Genomic DNA, 17,383 nt, shown 5'->3' with positions numbered 1-17,383 from the left:
CAAATTTGATTTGGGGACGCCCTCTTCCCTATTGGTTCTGGGGCTCACTAACGGACTGGGGCGCCCTAGAGGTTGGGGGCTCTAAGCGACCGTCTATGCCAAGGGCACTGATTTCAAAAACTGATTTTATGCATCACCATCCCAAACCATGACATGTGTCCTTGTTAGGAGATGATCAACGTTATTTGCTTTACCTGTGAGTGGTCATAATGATTTGGCTCATCAGTGTATGCACACTAAGTGTTTTGTTGTCACACACTGTTGTTGATATCCCAATGTGGGAACTGAAGCCTATATTCATGTGAGGTGTGTACTTTTGATTCAAACTAGATTTGCTCAGTGAATATAGTTCTCTCCCCCCCCCCCCCCCCCCCCCCCCCCCCCCCCCCCTTTTTTAAACCTAGCATTAAGAGTTTAACGTTGGCCCCCAGCCAATATGGTCGACATGCTTGAAGTTAGTGGGATTACTTATCATTTCCTTGGTGAGCTTCTTCCTCTGGCCCCCATCAGTTTTCTCCTCCTTCACAATGCTTTTGCTGATCGGATTCTTTACAAACTCTGGCTGTGGATGCTGTTGGTGAGTCTGTGAGACGTCTGTTTGGTCTATTTCGTAGTGACCTTCATTGTTTCCTGCCACCACCTCCTCTATCTTCTCCAGCAGCTCTGTGACCTGAGTGGCAGAAGCCCTGTTCTCATTGTTGAAGACATGATATCTGTTCCCACATTTCTCAACAAGCCACTGGAGGGCCTTCCCTTCACTCTCAATGTGCTGCTCAATGGTTGTGTCTCCCAGACAGTCCCCATAGGTGAACAGGACTATAGTGTGACTCCAGGCTGACTTACCGAGAAGCTCCAGGTGTCCCTCTACGGATCTTTGGTCTTTGTCAGTGAATGGAAGAACCAACGTTATGACCAGGAGGAGAGTGTGAGGTCCTGGAGGACAGAGAGACACACTTCTCACTATCTCCTGTCTCACCAGCTCAGGAGTCTTCTCTACCGGGTCATTCCACCGCCATCCTGGAGTGTCGACCACAGTGACCCGCCTCCCTGCTACGTCACCCTGTCTCTTCAAACATTGGTCAGTTTGTGTCAGTTCAAACTCTTCTCTGTTCAGTATGGTGTTTCCTGCTGAACTCTTCCCACATGTTCTGGTCCCCAGCAACACAATCCTCAGCTCTGATAGGTGGAATAGGCCTGCTATGACAAACACAGTAGTACGTTAAGGTCTATAAACATAACCTGCTAGAGCACACCTATAAAGGAGACAGAAATGATCTGATGTCTGGGGTGAGTTCTGATGTCTACTACTGCTTTCTGCAACTCCATCAGCCTTTGATTTGCTCTCCTGAGGTCACCTTTCATCTTCCTCTGAAATGTCTCTAACGTCTTTCTGTTTATTTTTAAATGTCCCCTGTTTCCTGCCACCACCTCCTCTATCTTCTCCAGCAGCTCTGTGACCTGAGTGGCAGAAGCCCTGTTCTCATTGTTGAAGACATGATATCTGTTCCCACATTTCTCAACAAGCCACTGGAGGGCCTTCCCTTCACTATTAATGTAGCTGCTCGATGGTTTTGTCTCCCAGACAGTCCCCATAGGTGAACAGCAGTATCGTGTAACTCCAGACTGACTCACTGAGAAGCTCCAGGTGTAGATTTTTGGTAACTTTGGTCAATATTTGGTAGTGGTACACCGAATGACCAAAGGTATGTGGACACACCTACTAATTATTGAGTTCAGGTGCTTCAGCCACACCCATTGCTCACAGGTGCACAAGATCCAGCACATAGCCATGAAATCTTTGTAGACAAACATTGGTAATACAATGGGTCATATTGAATAGCTCTTTAAACATGGCACTTTCATTAGGATGCCACCTTTTCCACAAGTCTGTTTATGAAATTTCTGCCCTACTAGATCTGCTCCAATCCACTATGTGCTATAATTGTGAAGTGGAAGCGTCTAGGAGCAACAGCCCAGCCACGAAGTGGTAGACCAGGCAAACTCACTGAGTGGGGCTGCTGAGTGCTGATACGTGTACCGTAAAAACTGCTAATCATCTGTTGCATCACTAACCACAGAGTTCCAAACTGCCTCTGGAAGCAACATTGGCACAAGATCTGTGCGCCGGTAGCTTCCCATGGCCGAGCAGCTGTACGCAAGCCTCTCATCAACATGTGCAATGCCAAGCAAAACGCCACTGGACTCTGAAGCAGTGAAATGTGTTTTCTGGAGTGATGAATCACGCTTCACTATCTGGCGGGAATATGGGTGTGGCAGATGCCAGTTAGAACACTGCCTACTGGAATGCACAGTGCCTACTGGAATGTTTGTTGGAGGAGGGATAATGGTCTGAGGCTGTGTTTTAAGGTTTGGGCTAGGCCCCTTAGTTCCAGTGAAGGGTCATCATAATGCTAAAAGACACTTTTTAGACACATTTTAGAGGATTGGGTGCTTCCAAATTTGTGGCCACAATTTGGGGAAAGACATTTCCTGTTCCAGCATGACTGTGCCCCTATGCACAAAGTGGGGTCCATAAAGATATGGTTTGATGAGGTTGGTGTGGAGGACCTCGAGTGGCCTGTACAGAGCCCTGACCTCAACCCCACTGAACACCTTTGAGATAAATTGGAACAGCGATTGCAAGCCAGGCCTTATCGTCGAACATCCGTGCCTGACTTTACAAATGCTCTTTTGGCTGAATGGACACATAATCCCATTGTGACACCACAACATCTTGTGGAAAGCCTTCCCAGGAAAGGTTTGGCTGTTACAGCTGCAAAGGGGGGTCCAACTCCATAATGATGGCTGCAGTTTTGGAATGGGACGGCCAACAAGCTCATACAGGTGTCATGGTGTGTCCACATTCCCTTGGCCATATAGAGTGTACCTCATTTCAATTTTCTTGCAGCAATGATAGTCATGAAAGATTTGGTGAAATCTATACCAAATTAGCACATCTGGACACTTCATTTCTAAAATAATTCTCTTAACTGACTCTTTATCTTTTAGTTATTTCAGCAAGACAATGCCAAACCACATTCTGCACCTATTACAACAGCATGGCTCCGTAGTAAAAGAGACTGGATGCTAAACTGGCCTGCCTGCAGTCCAAACCTGTCACCCATTGAAAACATTTGGCAGATTATGAAAAGAGGAAGGAGACCCCGAACTGTTGAGCAGCTGAAATCCTATATCAAGCAAGAATGGGAATACATTTCTCTTTCCAAACTACAGCAGTTGGTCTCCTCGGTTCCTAAACATTTCCCAACTTTTTAGAAACATGTTGCATGTATTTTTCCAAAAACAATACAATTTCTCAGTTTCAACATTTGATATTGTCTTTGTACTATTTTCAATTAAATATGTGGATAAATGATTTGCACATCATTGCATTCTGTTTTTATTTGCATTTTACGCAGCGTCCCAACCTTTTTGGAAACGAAGTGGTACAGCCGGTTGCACCACAGCTCATTCAGATCTGCCATAGCCAAGAGGGCGAATACTTGAAATCAATTATCTTTGGTTTTGTATGATATTAGTAATTAATTTAGCACAATTGGCAGATTTCATTTTTCACTTTGACGCTATAGATTAGTGTTGGACTGAGAGTCACAGGGGAGTTGTACATACTGCGTAGACTACCTTCAACATTAACACACATCAGTAGAAATAACTTTCAATTTTATTTTGACAAGCAAATTCATGCTTTCTCATCTTTCCACTAAATCGTGTTGTTAGTTCTATGAAGGATGCCACTGTTTTACTAAACGTGCGTTGGTCAGAATAGAAGCAAATGTTTAAAGACAATAAAAGCGACAGTACACAGGCAGACCCGTCCCTATTTACCAAGCATGGCTAGCGATCAAATGTTGGGAGTCCAGTTTATCAACTGTAGCCATAACAGAAGAGTATTGCATCCATCGAGTGTAAGATTGCGTGGCACATCTCAGTGGTAAATAAGCAACAAAGTTAGTCAACCAGCTAGCTAGCTGTACCCAGTCAGTCTACCGGGATATTTAATGGGAGAGTGGGAGAGTGTACCTGGGCCAGAATGAGAAGTACCGCCCCTGCGGAGTTGTAGTCTCCGAAAAAGGGGGAGCGGTTATTTTAAGTCCTGGACTTTGGGGATTTAATTCCAAATCAAGCTATTATTGAGTTTGAAGTCAGATTTTTTTTCAGTGATAGAGAACAGTTCAAAATACATTCAACATACAGTACCCGTCAGTTCCCTTTGCACAAATCTGAGGTACATTACTTACCAGAACCGGAGGTCACATCACTGGTGGCTATTTTGGTATTTGCCATTCTCTCCCTTCTTCAGTTTTTAAGATATTACATTGGTGTGTTACTAGATTTCAGGAGTCACATCCCTGTCTCATTACAAATGGAAGTCGTCTGGAACACAATTAAGCTGCTATGAACCAAACAGTTTATAGAAAGGGAGCTTAATTGTGTTAATAGTTTTTGCTCAGTTAATATGAACAGGAAAACAAAGCAACAATTGAAAGGTTTTACCTCGCCTCAACTCTTCACCTGACTGCTGCTGTTCGAACGAAAGTAAAAATTACAAAGGTGAGTTCTTATCTGTGGCAAACACACAAGCCCTGGTGAAATGTGACTACTCGTGATTTGTATCGAACATTAAAATATGCACTGGTAACAATGCGAAGGGCGTAGCCAGAAATGTGGTAGGGCAAAAAATATAAGTCATTGGAATGAAGCTCTTTCTGTTGAGCATCAAAACCAGTCTGGTGTATTTTCATCGGATGCAAACACGGTCCCTGATGACAAAACCGGTCAGTGATGTTTATCAAAAAGTCCGAATGCAGGCTTGCCTCTGAATCTTAATGCGTGCATTGCTGTCCTCTCCCCTATTCATTCTTAACACACAACCATAGGTCGCAAAATGTCTTGTTATAAACGAAAGGTTGCGGATGGTGCTGTTCCGTACAAATGGAGTAAGAAACCTTCCCTTCAGCAGATTTGTCCCTGTGCCCTGAATTGTGATGTCATTTATTTTAAAATTATATTTAGTTTCACCGATTTTGCGTTTTACTGTACGTAGTGCCTTCCAGAGTTACTGAATCCTTAGTAAAGATTAGCCTGATACAGTAGGTTATGGAAAAATTACATTGTTGTTTATCCACTTGATACTCAAAATAACAGAAAACGTTTTGAGGCAAAACTCAAGTCCATTCCAAACAACGTTTTGAGCATTATTGAATACAGTATGTCAGTGTTTCCCAATCCTGGTCCTCCGGACCCAAAGGGGTGCACATTTTAGTTTTTGCCCAACAACTCACATGCCTGATTAAAATGAAATCCCTGATGATCGGAAAAGGGTGGCTCGCCCACTTCAGGTTGGTGGAGAGTGCCTGCCTCAAGTGAAGGAGTTTAAGTATCTAGGGGTCTTGTTCACGAGTGAGGGAAGGATGGAACGAGAGATTGACAGACGGATCATTGCAGCTTCTGCAGTAATGCGGTCGATGTATCGGTCTGTCGTGGTGAAGAAAGAGCTGAGCCGCAAGGCGAAGCTCTCGATTTACCGGTCAATCTATGTTCCTACTCTCACCTATGGTCATGAGCTTTGGGTCAAGACCGAAAGGACAAGATCCCGGATACAGGCGGCCGAAATGAGCTTTCTCCGCAGGGTGGCTGGGCGATCCCTTAGAGATAGGGTGAGAAGCTCGGTCACGCGGGAGGAGCTCAGAGTAGAGCCGCTGCTCCTCCACATCGAGAGGGGTCAGCTGAGGTGGCTTGGGCATCTGTTTTGGATGCCTCCGGAACGCCTTCCTGGGAAGGTGTTCCGGTCCCGTCCCACCAGAAGGAGACCCCGGGGAAGACCTAGGACACGCTGGAGGGACTATGTCTCCCGGCTGGCCTGGGAACGCCTCGGTGTCCCCCCGGAAGAGCTGGAGGAAGTGTCTAGGGAGAGGGATGTCTGGGCATCTCTGCTTAGACTGCTGCCCCCGCGACCCGGCCCCGGATAAGTGGAAGATGATGACCCCTGATGATAGGTTGATTATGTCAATCAAGTGTGTAAGTGGTAGGGCAACATTTGAATCAGGTGTGTGAGTGTTTGGGCAAAAACAAAAAAGTGAACCTCTTGGGGTCCCGAGGACCAGGATTGGGAAACACTGCAGTATATTCATTATTCCACTGGTTACCATCATGAGAGCACCCCGAAATACTCGCAGTCCACAGTATACAAAAGGTTACGTCACACTCATGCCTTTATAGTTCTATCCTGTTTTTAGCACAATAAGGGTCACATGCTGATGAAATACATGCTGTGTCTTGCTTCTCTGCACCAGACCCCATCTAATCTTAGGAAGGACGTAATATTATGTACATCTCTGTTCCTGGCTAATTCCCCTGACCAATTTGCCCTCTAAAACACATTACTTGTTATAAATAACTCATAAGTAGAACAGCGTTCATATAAATATAATGATTATACTTACAATACAAGATTCTAACCTACTCTTAATGTAAGTGAATTGATTTATTACAAATGTGACAAAACATTGTAATTACATGTTAGGGCTTGGTAGATTTTAATCTGAGCCAATCAAATAACTAAACAAACACAATCCATCCATCCATCCATCTTCTTCTGCTTATCCGGGGCCGGGTCGCGGGGGCAGCAGTCTAAGCAGAGATGTTCATTGTGCTGTTCATTTTAAAATACATATATATTTTTAATTCCCTTTAGAGTAAGAAATCATTAAAATTAATTTGTACTTGTAAACGCTTCACACAACTTCTGGTAATGGAATGCAAATAAATGAAAAGTATTTTTTTTCCACATAGGTTATTTAAAGGAACAGCAAACCCAGCCTGATGAAGTTCAAACACTGTTGAGCATTCCAGTTGTATCACATTAAAATGGGGCAGTTTTCCAACCAGGATTCATTCTGGAAAACCAGGACCTTTTGGGTACCAGCACCTATCAGTTGCAGATCGGCGCCTTTTGTTTTCATGTGCAACTGAGATGAAAAGTGTTTGTCTGCATGTGTGTATTTCGTGTCTGTCCAAATTCCATGCACATACTGTTACAATACCGCACTGGCACAACCAGAATTACAACTTATTGCCTATGAAGTGTCTTTCTTTTCACCAGACACAGCATCTAATCCTTTGTTTTGAAAGATCCTGAAAGATGAAGTCAACAAGGCTTATTTATCCTTTCCACAGATGTTGGGCGCTGGAAAGGTTTCCATTGAAGTTAGTGTTAGTCTGATGTAGATACTGTACATTATGTGTAATATTGATCTGATTGGAGTGAAATACGTCCCAAAGGCAGCATAATGGCATCCCCTTTTTGGTCAAAAACAGTGCGTTTGGCCTCCTGGCTGGCGCAGAGCTCTGAGGTACTCTTTCATAGTGCCAGGCTGACCACCACAATGAAGATTTGGGCCTTCACTCTGCCACTAGCTGGCAAGTGGCTGGGAACTCTTAACAGACTTTAGAAGGAACGCTTTACTCTAGCAAGGTGATCAATGTATCATTGGCAAGCTGTTAATAAATTGGTTGAATATCTGACTTCTGTTCGCTTCATCAAGGGATGCTTGTGACTTTCTCCTGAATTTGTCTTCTTGCTAAACCAACAGAACTGAGTCGAATGGGCTACATTCAGTGGCTTCTTAGGAAAAGAGATTGTTTCTTATTGATGCACACATACTTCAGAGGAGCATTTTGAAGGAATGCAAGTGCTGAGGTATTTCAAATGGAGGGGTTTAATTAACAATATTAGCATGAAAATGGGAAAAGTTTCAAATACGGGTCTTGAGAGTAAGTAAACCTCTCGGGTGTTTCAACACCTTGATACTTTATGATTTATTTTTAATACCTATTTAGCCATTTACAAATGCTTTGATTTATTTTCATAAGGCATAGCATTAAATTAAACTTTTTATTCAACATTGGTTTCTTAATACCTAAAACTGAATAAAATTGCTAAACTGTCGTATTATTGTAAGTGTTAGCTTAATACACGTCGGAAATTAAAGAAAATTCTTGAACAATGAAGGTACGGGAAATTGGAGTGCCATTACTCTTAATGGTTTATATGATATGTGTGGTTAAGTAATGTAGATGGTAAAATATTTTTGGATAAATGTTCATAAAACTGATTGTAACTATATGTATGGATATCGTTAACTCCAAAAGTATTTGGACAATGACTTGTGTTGTTTTTGGCTTGGTATTCCCAAACGTTCGCTCTGATAAGATACAATTACGACGGGGTAAAAGTGCAGCATTTCATCGTAAATGTGAAGATTATTTTGATCAATGTAGGATGAACCATTTACAATTACACTACGTCCTGTACAAAGTCACCCCAATTTAGGGGACCGAAAGTATTTTTGAAGAATTGGGAGTTTGGAATGCCTGTTGAATCAACTCATATCATATTACATTCAAGATCCTGCACAGATTATACAGTCGTAAGCCAAATGACATAGTATCACCACTGATACCTGTCCTGAATGTGACAAACTACAGAGGGAGAATATGGATTGTCACTTTTCCAGGGTTTACATTGTCACTTTTATCATTGCTCAGCAGACCAGCTACCCACTAAGAGGTCATTGAAAATACCTTAAAATTATGTCTTTCTGGTTGTTGTTTTTTTTTGCTCATTGTGTAGTTTGTGTGTGTGTTTGTGAGACAGAACGTGTGCTGTGAACTTTTATGATATGTGAAAATAACTATTTTAGTTCTGAATAGTTGATTGTTTGACGGTTGGACATGCCTCATCTATATTGGTCATATGAGACCAAAATATTTAATGTGTTTAATTGTAGTTTTCTATACAATCCCCAAATCCCAGTCAGTGAGTTATCAGAAGATCTACTGTGTAAATACAGCAATACAGGTTTGATTGAATCAAGCTAGTTTGGTTTGGGTTGTTAAGCAACAAGTTACTCTACCTCAGTATAGAAATAGAAAGTAAAAAATAGACTTTGACAGAAATGAAACAGAAAGCTAGCTGGCGTAGACAACTGTAATTGCACGGTGGAAACTATGCAGAGAACACAGGAAAATCTCTCCACCAATCTTGTTAAAGAGGTGGAGACTAGTTTTTGGGCACGTTTCCGGATGCATAAACTGTGCAAAATACTACATCCTCGCGTGTTTCAATGTGTCGGCCACAACCAAATGTGTTGATCTGCAACGCGCCTCTTTGACTCTGCTGTTGCAGGAACTGTCAAATATGCTTTGATCGCTTCTCTTTCCTACAGTCATCCATGACTCTTCATAAAGGTGAGACTGATCTTTATATTTTAAAGCATTGACATCAATAAATACTTATTTATAACTTATGTGCAGCATTCTCGCACTTTGAATTATTTTCCAGAGAAGTAACATTAGCTCATTACAATAGCCCTAGTAATTATGGTAAAACATGTGTTGAGTCAGGACTAGTATCTGAATGTGATCATTTTAAACATTGCTAATGTGAATATCCTGTAATGCAGAGTTTGTTTGGATTGAGGCATTTTGTTTTGTGTTATTTTGCACCTAGTAACCAAGCAGGGGTGTAAAAGGTGCATAGTACAATTACTGTGTTGGTTTGGGTTATGTATGTAGAGTTCCTGAATCACTGGGTTAAGGGAATCACTGGTTAAAGCCCTTTACCTGGTAATTTTGCTCAGAATTAGTAACTTCTCTGAACTGGTGAACACAGCCAAGTACTTTTACGTTGTACGTTTTACACCTCAGTAACCAAGATACACCCTACCTCAGCATAGAAAATGTAACTAAAGGATGGACAGACAAACAGCTAAAAAACACCAAGATCTTTGTTTGCCTGTGCATGCTTAGAAGGCGCACAGGAAAGTCCCTCATCAGATCTTGTTGAGGAAGCAGAGATTTTGGGTTTGGACATGTTCCAGATACACAAACTGTGTGCTAAATACCACATCTTCATGTGTCGGGACAATGCAGAATTCTTTGACCTGGAATGTGCCCTTTGTCTTTGCAGTTGCAGGCTGCAGTTAACCCTCCAGTCTGCTCTAAACTCTCCTAAGTCCTATAGAGACATCTAATACTTCTTATGGTAAGATTTGGGTTTTTCCTTTAAAATATGAACATAAATGACAACATCATTTCAACTTCTGTGCAACATTCTGACGCTGACTTGGTTTTGAGGGAAGTAAAATGTAGCCAATTACAAAAGGCCTAGCAATTACCGTGAGAGATGTACTGAGTCATAATGGAATGTTTTGTGATATAGGCTATTCCCTGTTTTGATGTGTTGGAGAATTTATCCCGAAGCCCGTTTGTCGACCGCAACTTAACCCTGTTTCATAAAAACCCTGTTTAATACTATCTGTAAGCTACAGTGCTACATAAGTAGTACCCACATGTGGATCGCAGAAGCCTGTCTACATACATTAACACACCTGGTTCTCTCTGTAGAAGGTAGCAGATGAGATGGACTAGGATGACAATGAAGGTGATGACAGCAACCATGCCTACAATTCACTTCATACAAGGTAGCTATCAACGTTTCACTATCAACGTTTACTTAGCAACGATGTAGCAATGGTACAGCCCAGTCATTTTCTGTTTTGTTCCTAATTCACTGTTTTTATTTGACCTTACACATGGTTTAGTGAGTCATTGGTTATTATCGTTAGTTGTAGTTTACACAGTAGCTTTGCCTAATGTCATAGCCTGTATCGACTGACAAGTCGTCGGGTTAGATTGTAAATGCTACATATACGATGAAGTAGCCTAGCATTGTTAACGGTGTTGTTTAAAACAGATGTTTCTCCACAGGAAATAACATGCTACTGCCCAGGGTAGCACACTGTGCCGGCAAAACTTCAAGGCAATCTTAAGGAAACCCGGTCAGCGATGCAGAATTCGACCTTATGAAGTACGGATGGTTTAAGGACCAATCCTGGAAGATGGGACATCTACCAGAGGACTGTCACATTGTGAATGCCGTCAACAGCTTTGTTTGCGTCTTTGCTAACATTGTGTTCACAGAGCGGCACAGTGAATCCAGTCCACATAATGTGGTATTTACATTTTGTACCAGATGTCCATCAGAATCCAAACACAGTTGCCTTGCGCAGATCAGATCTGGGTCAATCCTTCAGTGAGATAAAGATTACTTTATTTATTCTATCTCTTTATATATACTTTACCTAAATTGTATATATATATATTGAAATACATACAGATTTTCAAGTGAAATCTGTATGTATTTGACCCGGATCTGGAGATGATTGTTAACATTAGTTATCATAATCATTGCATTGTTGTTGTATTCCCAGGTTCAAGATATTGGTCACCTACTGCTCAAAAGTGTGGGTGATAAGACTTTAAGAATTTATCATTCTTTAAAGCTATCTGCCCTCCTAACTAAAATAGATTCTGCTATGCTTGGTTTAGTGGCTTTGGGGGACAATTTAAGTTAAATTGGTGGGTTTAAAATGCTTATGTACATCATGGATTACATTTTATATTGCAGTAGAATTAGCTCAACAATTAGGGCTAATCTCATCTCAACTTTTTAAGCTTAAATGAAGCCACAGCAAAATAGTCCCCTTTCATGTAATTTGTTCCAAAAAGTAAATTTAAATCCAAACACAATCTCAAATTCAGATGTGTAAAAAGTAAAACTACTTAACCATTGTTCACCTGTACTTGGTTGTGTTTCGCCAGGTGAGGGGAAGTTCCTAATGATGAACTCAATGAAATCCCTTTAACCTGGCAATTTAGGTTGTCAGAAGGAACCTCCTTCAGCTGTTGAACACAACCAACTACTTCGGCTTTGTACTTTTACACATCAGCCCAAACATACTAAAAATCTGCAATTGTGATTCCCTGGAGAGAAAAAACAAAACAATAAAAAAATAGAAAAATGCAACGTAAAAAAATGACTGTTGTGTCAGTGTTTTTTTTCTCTCTCAAATGTTGATGGAAAAATGTGCCAACACTTTTACATTAATCGAAAGTATAGGAATTTAGGTGATGTCCTGTTTCGATGTGTTGGGAAATTTAATCAGTGGTTCTGTGTTGACATCCCCTTTTTTTTAATGTAGACTTTAATCAATCTTCATGCAGTTCAGTTCAATGTAATCAACACATTGAGTCCCCCTGGCCTGTACTGTGTTGAGTCCCCCTGGCCTGTACTGTGTTGAGTCCCCCTGGCCTGTACTGTGCTGAGCCTCCCTGGCCTGTACTGTGCTGAGTCTCCCAGGCCTGTACTGTGCTGAGTCTCCCAGGCCTGTACTGTGCTGAATTTCCCTGGCCTGTACTGTGTTGAGTCTCCCTTGCTCTGATCAAATGGAGAGCATTTCAGCGCTGCTTTTCGCCTAGAGCTGCAGGCTGGGTTTTAATCTCTAGTTCACATGCCCACTCTCACTGCTCAGGGGATTAGAGCAAAGCCTCCTGCCTGGACTTATTACACACATACACACAGAATTACACACACATTGATTTTTGTTCTAGCACACACACAGGATTGCCTGGTGCACAGTCTGACACCCACAGTCTCAGCGTGAGCCATTGCAATTGCCCTATCAGAATAATACCACGCACTATCTCTGACGTGACTGAGTCTGAAACTGCTCACCTGGATTCCATACTGTATTTCTAAGTTCCCAATGGAACCATTTTCCCTATTTATTGCACTACTTTTAACCGCAGTCTATAAATGCAGTGCATTTGGTAGCGAACTTGGTGCCATTTGGACTGCAGATTATATGATCATTGGCTAGCACCTACTTAAGAGGTGCAACCAGTATAACTGCAACCATGCAGTTACGGCACACTACGCTGAGAGGAAGCATTGTTGCTAATAAATAAATAAATCCAATGCGTATCGAGGGGGAGGGCAGAGGAGAAAGGTGTGTGGGGAGTGTGGAGGGGAAGGGGAAGGTGGAGAAGAGAGTGTGAGCTAGTGTTTTGTCCTCTGCACACTTTTGCTGAGGTTTGTAGGTATTAATGGTAGGCTCATTTGTAGGGAGAGCCAGGAAGGAGAGCGAGCGAGGGAAAGTTTGGGAAGAAACATGTGTACCCTTCTTCCCTACAACGGCCTTATTGAGACTGGCCCTGTGTACCCCTCTTCCCTACAACAGCCTTATTGAGACTGGCCCTGTGTACCCCTCTTCACTACATCGGCCTTATTGAGACTGGCCCTGTGTACCCCTCTTCACTACATCGGCCTTATTGAGACTGGCCCTCTGTACCCCTCTGTACTACATCAGCCTTGTTGAGACTGGCCCTGTGTACCCCTCTTCACTACATCGGCCTTATTGAGACAGGCCCTCTGTACCCCTCTGTACTACATCAGCCTTGTTGAGACTGGCCCTGTGTACCCCTCTTCACTACATCGGCCTTATTGAGACTGGCCCTGTGTACCCCTCTTCACTACATCAGCCTTATTGAGACAGGCCCTGTCTACCCCTCTTCACTACATCAGCCTTATTGAGACTGGCCCTGTATACCCCTCTTCCCTGCAGTGGCCTTATTGAGACTGGCCCTGTGTACCCCTCTTCCCTACAGTGGCCTTATTGAGACAGGCCCTGTCTACCCCTCTTCACTACATCAGCCTTATTGAGACTGGCCCTGTATACCCCTCTTCCCTGCAGTGGCCTTATTGAGACTGGCCCTGTGTACCCCTCTTCCCTACAGTGGCCTTATTGAGACTGGCCCTGTGTACCCCTCTTCCCTACAGTGGCCTTATTGAGACTGGCCCTGTGTACCCCTCTTCCCTACAGTGGCCTTATTGAGACTGGCCCTGTGTACCCCTCTTCCCTGCAGTGGCCTTATTGAGACTGGCCCTGTGTACCCCTCTTCCCTACAGTGGCCTTATTGAGACTGGCCCTGTGTACCCCTCTTCCCTACAGTGGCCTTATTGAGACTGGCCCTGTGTACCCCTCTTCCCTACAGTGGCCTTATTGAGACTGGCCCTGTGTACCCCTCTTCCCTGCAGTGGCCTTATTGAGACTGGCCCTGTGTACCCCTCTTCCCTGCAGTGGCCTTATTGAGACTGGCCCTGTGTACCCCTCTTCCCTGCAGTGGCCTTATTGAGACTGGCCCTGTGTACCCCTCTTCCCTACAGTGGCCTTATTGAGACTGGCCCTGTGTACCCCTCTTCACTACATCAGCCTTATTGAGACTGGCCCTGTGTACCCCTCTTCCCTACATCAGCCTTATTGAGACTGGCCCTGTGTACCCCTCTTCCCTACATCAGCCTTATTGAGACTGGCCCTGTATACCCACTAGACCACTGCAGTGGCCTTATTGAGACAGCTCCTTGTAGCAGCTTGTCATGCACATTAGCCTGGTTATGTTCTCCTAATATATTTTTTTAAATATAAAAGTTAGTACACTTTGGACTCAGAAATGTCCCAGTTCAGTTTGTCTTCTTTTCCTGGTTCATTCATAATGAATCCTGTTCACACACAACACAGTAACTTCTGTTAAAACACTCCTCGTACACTTTCAATACGGTTGTATTATTAAACCCCATATTGACTGAACAAAAGCTCCATCCATTCTGCTGTCCACATTCCTGGTGTCTGTCTGTTAGACAGTCTGTCGGACATACAGACTACGTGTGTTTCTCTGGCTGTTTGTCTGGCTGTTGTTCCAGCTGTTTCTCTGGCTGTTTGTCTGGCTGTTGTTCCGGCTGTTTGTCTGGCTGTTTGTCTGGCTGTCTGTGTATTTGCACAGCCATAGCACAGTAATCACACACCATTCCAGCATCCTGACGGCACTTTATAGCCTGGGGCCCCATGCTAAATTTCCAATATTATCGCAGTGAAATTCCATTGACTCCTCTGTTTCCAGTGTGCTAAGTGAATAGAGCAAATGTTGAGATCTCGTCTAATTTACTGTCATTTATTTTGCAGGAGTAATGAAGCACTTTACATGAAGTACAAACATCTATATTCCTGTGACTGGCTCTGGATTCGAGTGATTGCCTAATGACTGGAAATCGAATGAATGCGCGCCCGTCTGAATTTGTTCCTCTGTGCCTGGGACAATACTGCGTTGGCAAAGCTGCCCCAAATACCGTCAGGGTTTCTCGGTGGAATTAAAGGCTCACTGATGTCGGTTAGGGAGAGGCGGTTAGATGCCCGCTGTCAGACAAGACAAATGTTGACCTTGTCTGACCGTCTACACACACACCGACACACAGCTGTGTGCCTGGAGAAACAGTATAGACATAACAGGCAGATGCTGGTCACAAATGGTACACTATTCCCCAAGTAGTACACTACTAGGCCTTGTGGATATATCTATAGAAACACTACATAGTGCACAGCACTGATGCTCAGATGTCAGAGAACAGGGAGGGAATCTGGATGTCAGAACCTCCTTTATTCACTAAGTACATTGAAGGATTCCCAGGACCAGGTCAGAATTTTACTGGGTGTGGAATTCATTCCCAGTATCAGAAGCATTTTATCCAAGTCTGTTTACACATGCACAGAATCAGAACCTGGTTTATCATAGTCCATTAACACATTCCCAGAGTCAGAATTTTTCTTTTCAGTCCATTCACATATTCACCGAATCAGAACCCGTTTTATCATAGTCCATTTACACAATCACAGAATCAGAATCTGTTTTATCATAGTCCATTTACACATTTGCAGAATTAGAACCTGTTTTATCATAGTCCATTTACACATTCACAGATTCAGAGCTGGTTTTATTCGCTAAGTCAATTTACCAACAGAGGGAGAATTATATATGGTTTAATGGTCCTGCTAGTTGTAGGGACACATCGGGACAAAAGGTAAAACGTCAGTGCAACGCTGACCTACTGTCACACACAATGAGCGCTGAACACACACGGTTAGATAATCTCATTATTTTAAATTATCACATTATGAGCTATGACTCACATACATGGAGAGACAAACCCATTTTCAGTGTCACTATGATACAGTCAGATGAACAGACACGCTTGAGTTTGGAGGTGGCTCGCTGTGGTTAGCTGGCTTGGGCAGTACTTTCGAAATGCGGTCCCCCTGATCGGAGCACCGGGTAGGGTCGCACAGGTCTTGACGGTGGTTCTTGGTCTGGTGTCCGTTTAAACCGGGCCGGGACAGAGTGAGGTGGGACCTGACATTGAGCCGCAGGGTTTACGGGTGTTGTATAATGAGATTACCCAGCCACACGAGGAGGTTATCCAAAGGCAAGGCTTCATAGAGACTTCATCACACTATGGGAAACTGATGCCACTGACCACCTCTGAATCAAAACATGATCTTTGAGGAATTTTCTTTGAGGTCTGGTCTGGGATGCTGTTAGTGTAGAACTACTGTTACTGTGGGGTTGCTGTTATTCTGCGTAGCTGAAAGCACTTCATGTGTGTGTTTTACATATTGTACCAGGCTTGCAATTTAAATCCAAGTTAAATACATTTTAAGTGATTCAGTTAAATCAAGCAAACCTTTAAACTGCATTATTTTTGGTGAACCAGATGTATGTTCTAAATGTACAGTAATAACATTCCCCAAATGTTCTCCTTTCTCATTACAATGCACTTCTTTTGAGCCCAGCCCTATGGATCCAACCAGAACTAGTGTGCTACAGAAGGAAAAGGCTTCCATTTGTGACGGACATATATAAGTTTTACCCGTATTTTCCCCACTTCTCGCTGTTCGCCCAAACCCCTCTGGATCATGTTGCAGATGTTAGTGTTGTTTTTTTGTTTTGTTTTTTTTAAACACTTGGCAATCTCAGTTTCTAATGGTGTGAATTTAAGCCCGGTGGAGCAGCTGTGGCGAATTTCACAGAGTTCTATACTGTCGTTAGGTGGAGTACAAATTACATCATCCGCTCTGTTTCTCTGAGCCCAAATTGCACCCTATTCCCTTTATAGCGCGCTAGTATCAATCAGAGTCCCGTATAGGGCCCCATAGACCTTTGGCCATTAATAACGCATCATAAAGGGTAAAAAGGGGTGTGTTATTTGGGATACAGAATTTGGGCACTTTTTAAGAGGAATACGTAACAAATTCCCAGCATTAGGTGCAGGCTATTATTACAAGGTTCTGCACTGCGGTTCTGCGGTGCCTAGGAATGTCTGTTCCGTTAAGCTCGCTGGGCCTTTTCATAACAGTGGCGTTCGCCCTGACCATCCTTGTGTCCCAACTGGAGCCCTATTTTCTAAAAAGTGTACAACTTTAAACCCCTGCCGTTGGGGGAATGCACTGCAATTTGGGACAAAGTTATTGCTTAGTTTACCGTGTCTGTCCCGATTTGACTTGCCGTGTGGGTGTATGTCTGGTGGCTGGGCAATGCACTGACAGCATCAGAAGTCACCCAGGTCAGCCAGCCTTACAAATTGACCCCCCCCCTCCCCCCAAGGAATGGGGAGTATTTATCACTTCGTTCA

The 17,383-nt window shown here is 43.2% G+C and overlaps 1 protein-coding gene and 1 long non-coding RNA gene across 4 annotated transcripts; one reads left to right on the top strand and one right to left on the bottom strand.

The window, feature by feature from the left end:
* Window positions 1-390: 390 nt before the first annotated feature.
* Window positions 391-4,347, bottom strand: LOC105015903 (GTPase IMAP family member 2). 3 transcript variants are annotated; one of them, XM_034297403.1, is made up of 2 exons: window positions 4,260-4,347; window positions 391-1,197 (listed from the first exon to the last, which is right to left on the bottom strand). In XM_034297403.1, the coding sequence occupies exons 1-2, from the start codon at window positions 4,303-4,305 to the stop codon at window positions 407-409; spliced, it is 837 nt and encodes a 278-aa protein (XP_034153294.1). In that variant the 5' UTR covers window positions 4,306-4,347; the 3' UTR covers window positions 391-406. The 3 variants fall into 3 exon arrangements, with proteins under 3 accessions (XP_034153294.1, XP_010877681.2, XP_034153295.1); XM_010879379.5 differs by having other exon boundaries at window positions 391-1,194; XM_034297404.1 differs by lacking the exon at window positions 4,260-4,347 and adding an exon at window positions 3,847-4,248.
* A 148-nt stretch (window positions 4,348-4,495) lies between these two features.
* LOC105015902 lies at window positions 4,496-11,903 on the top strand. The gene is made up of 5 exons (XR_828410.4): window positions 4,496-4,572; window positions 9,209-9,270; window positions 9,992-10,066; window positions 10,429-10,505; window positions 10,792-11,903. It is a non-coding gene; the product is annotated as an uncharacterized LOC105015902 (long non-coding RNA).
* The last annotated feature ends 5,480 nt before the right edge of the window (window positions 11,904-17,383 follow it).

The sequence above is a fragment of the Esox lucius genome, chromosome 15, assembly GCF_011004845.1.
Source record: "Esox lucius isolate fEsoLuc1 chromosome 15, fEsoLuc1.pri, whole genome shotgun sequence".
Lineage (NCBI taxonomy): Eukaryota > Metazoa > Chordata > Actinopteri > Esociformes > Esocidae > Esox > Esox lucius.
This window is presented reverse-complemented; position numbering and strand designations above follow the sequence as displayed.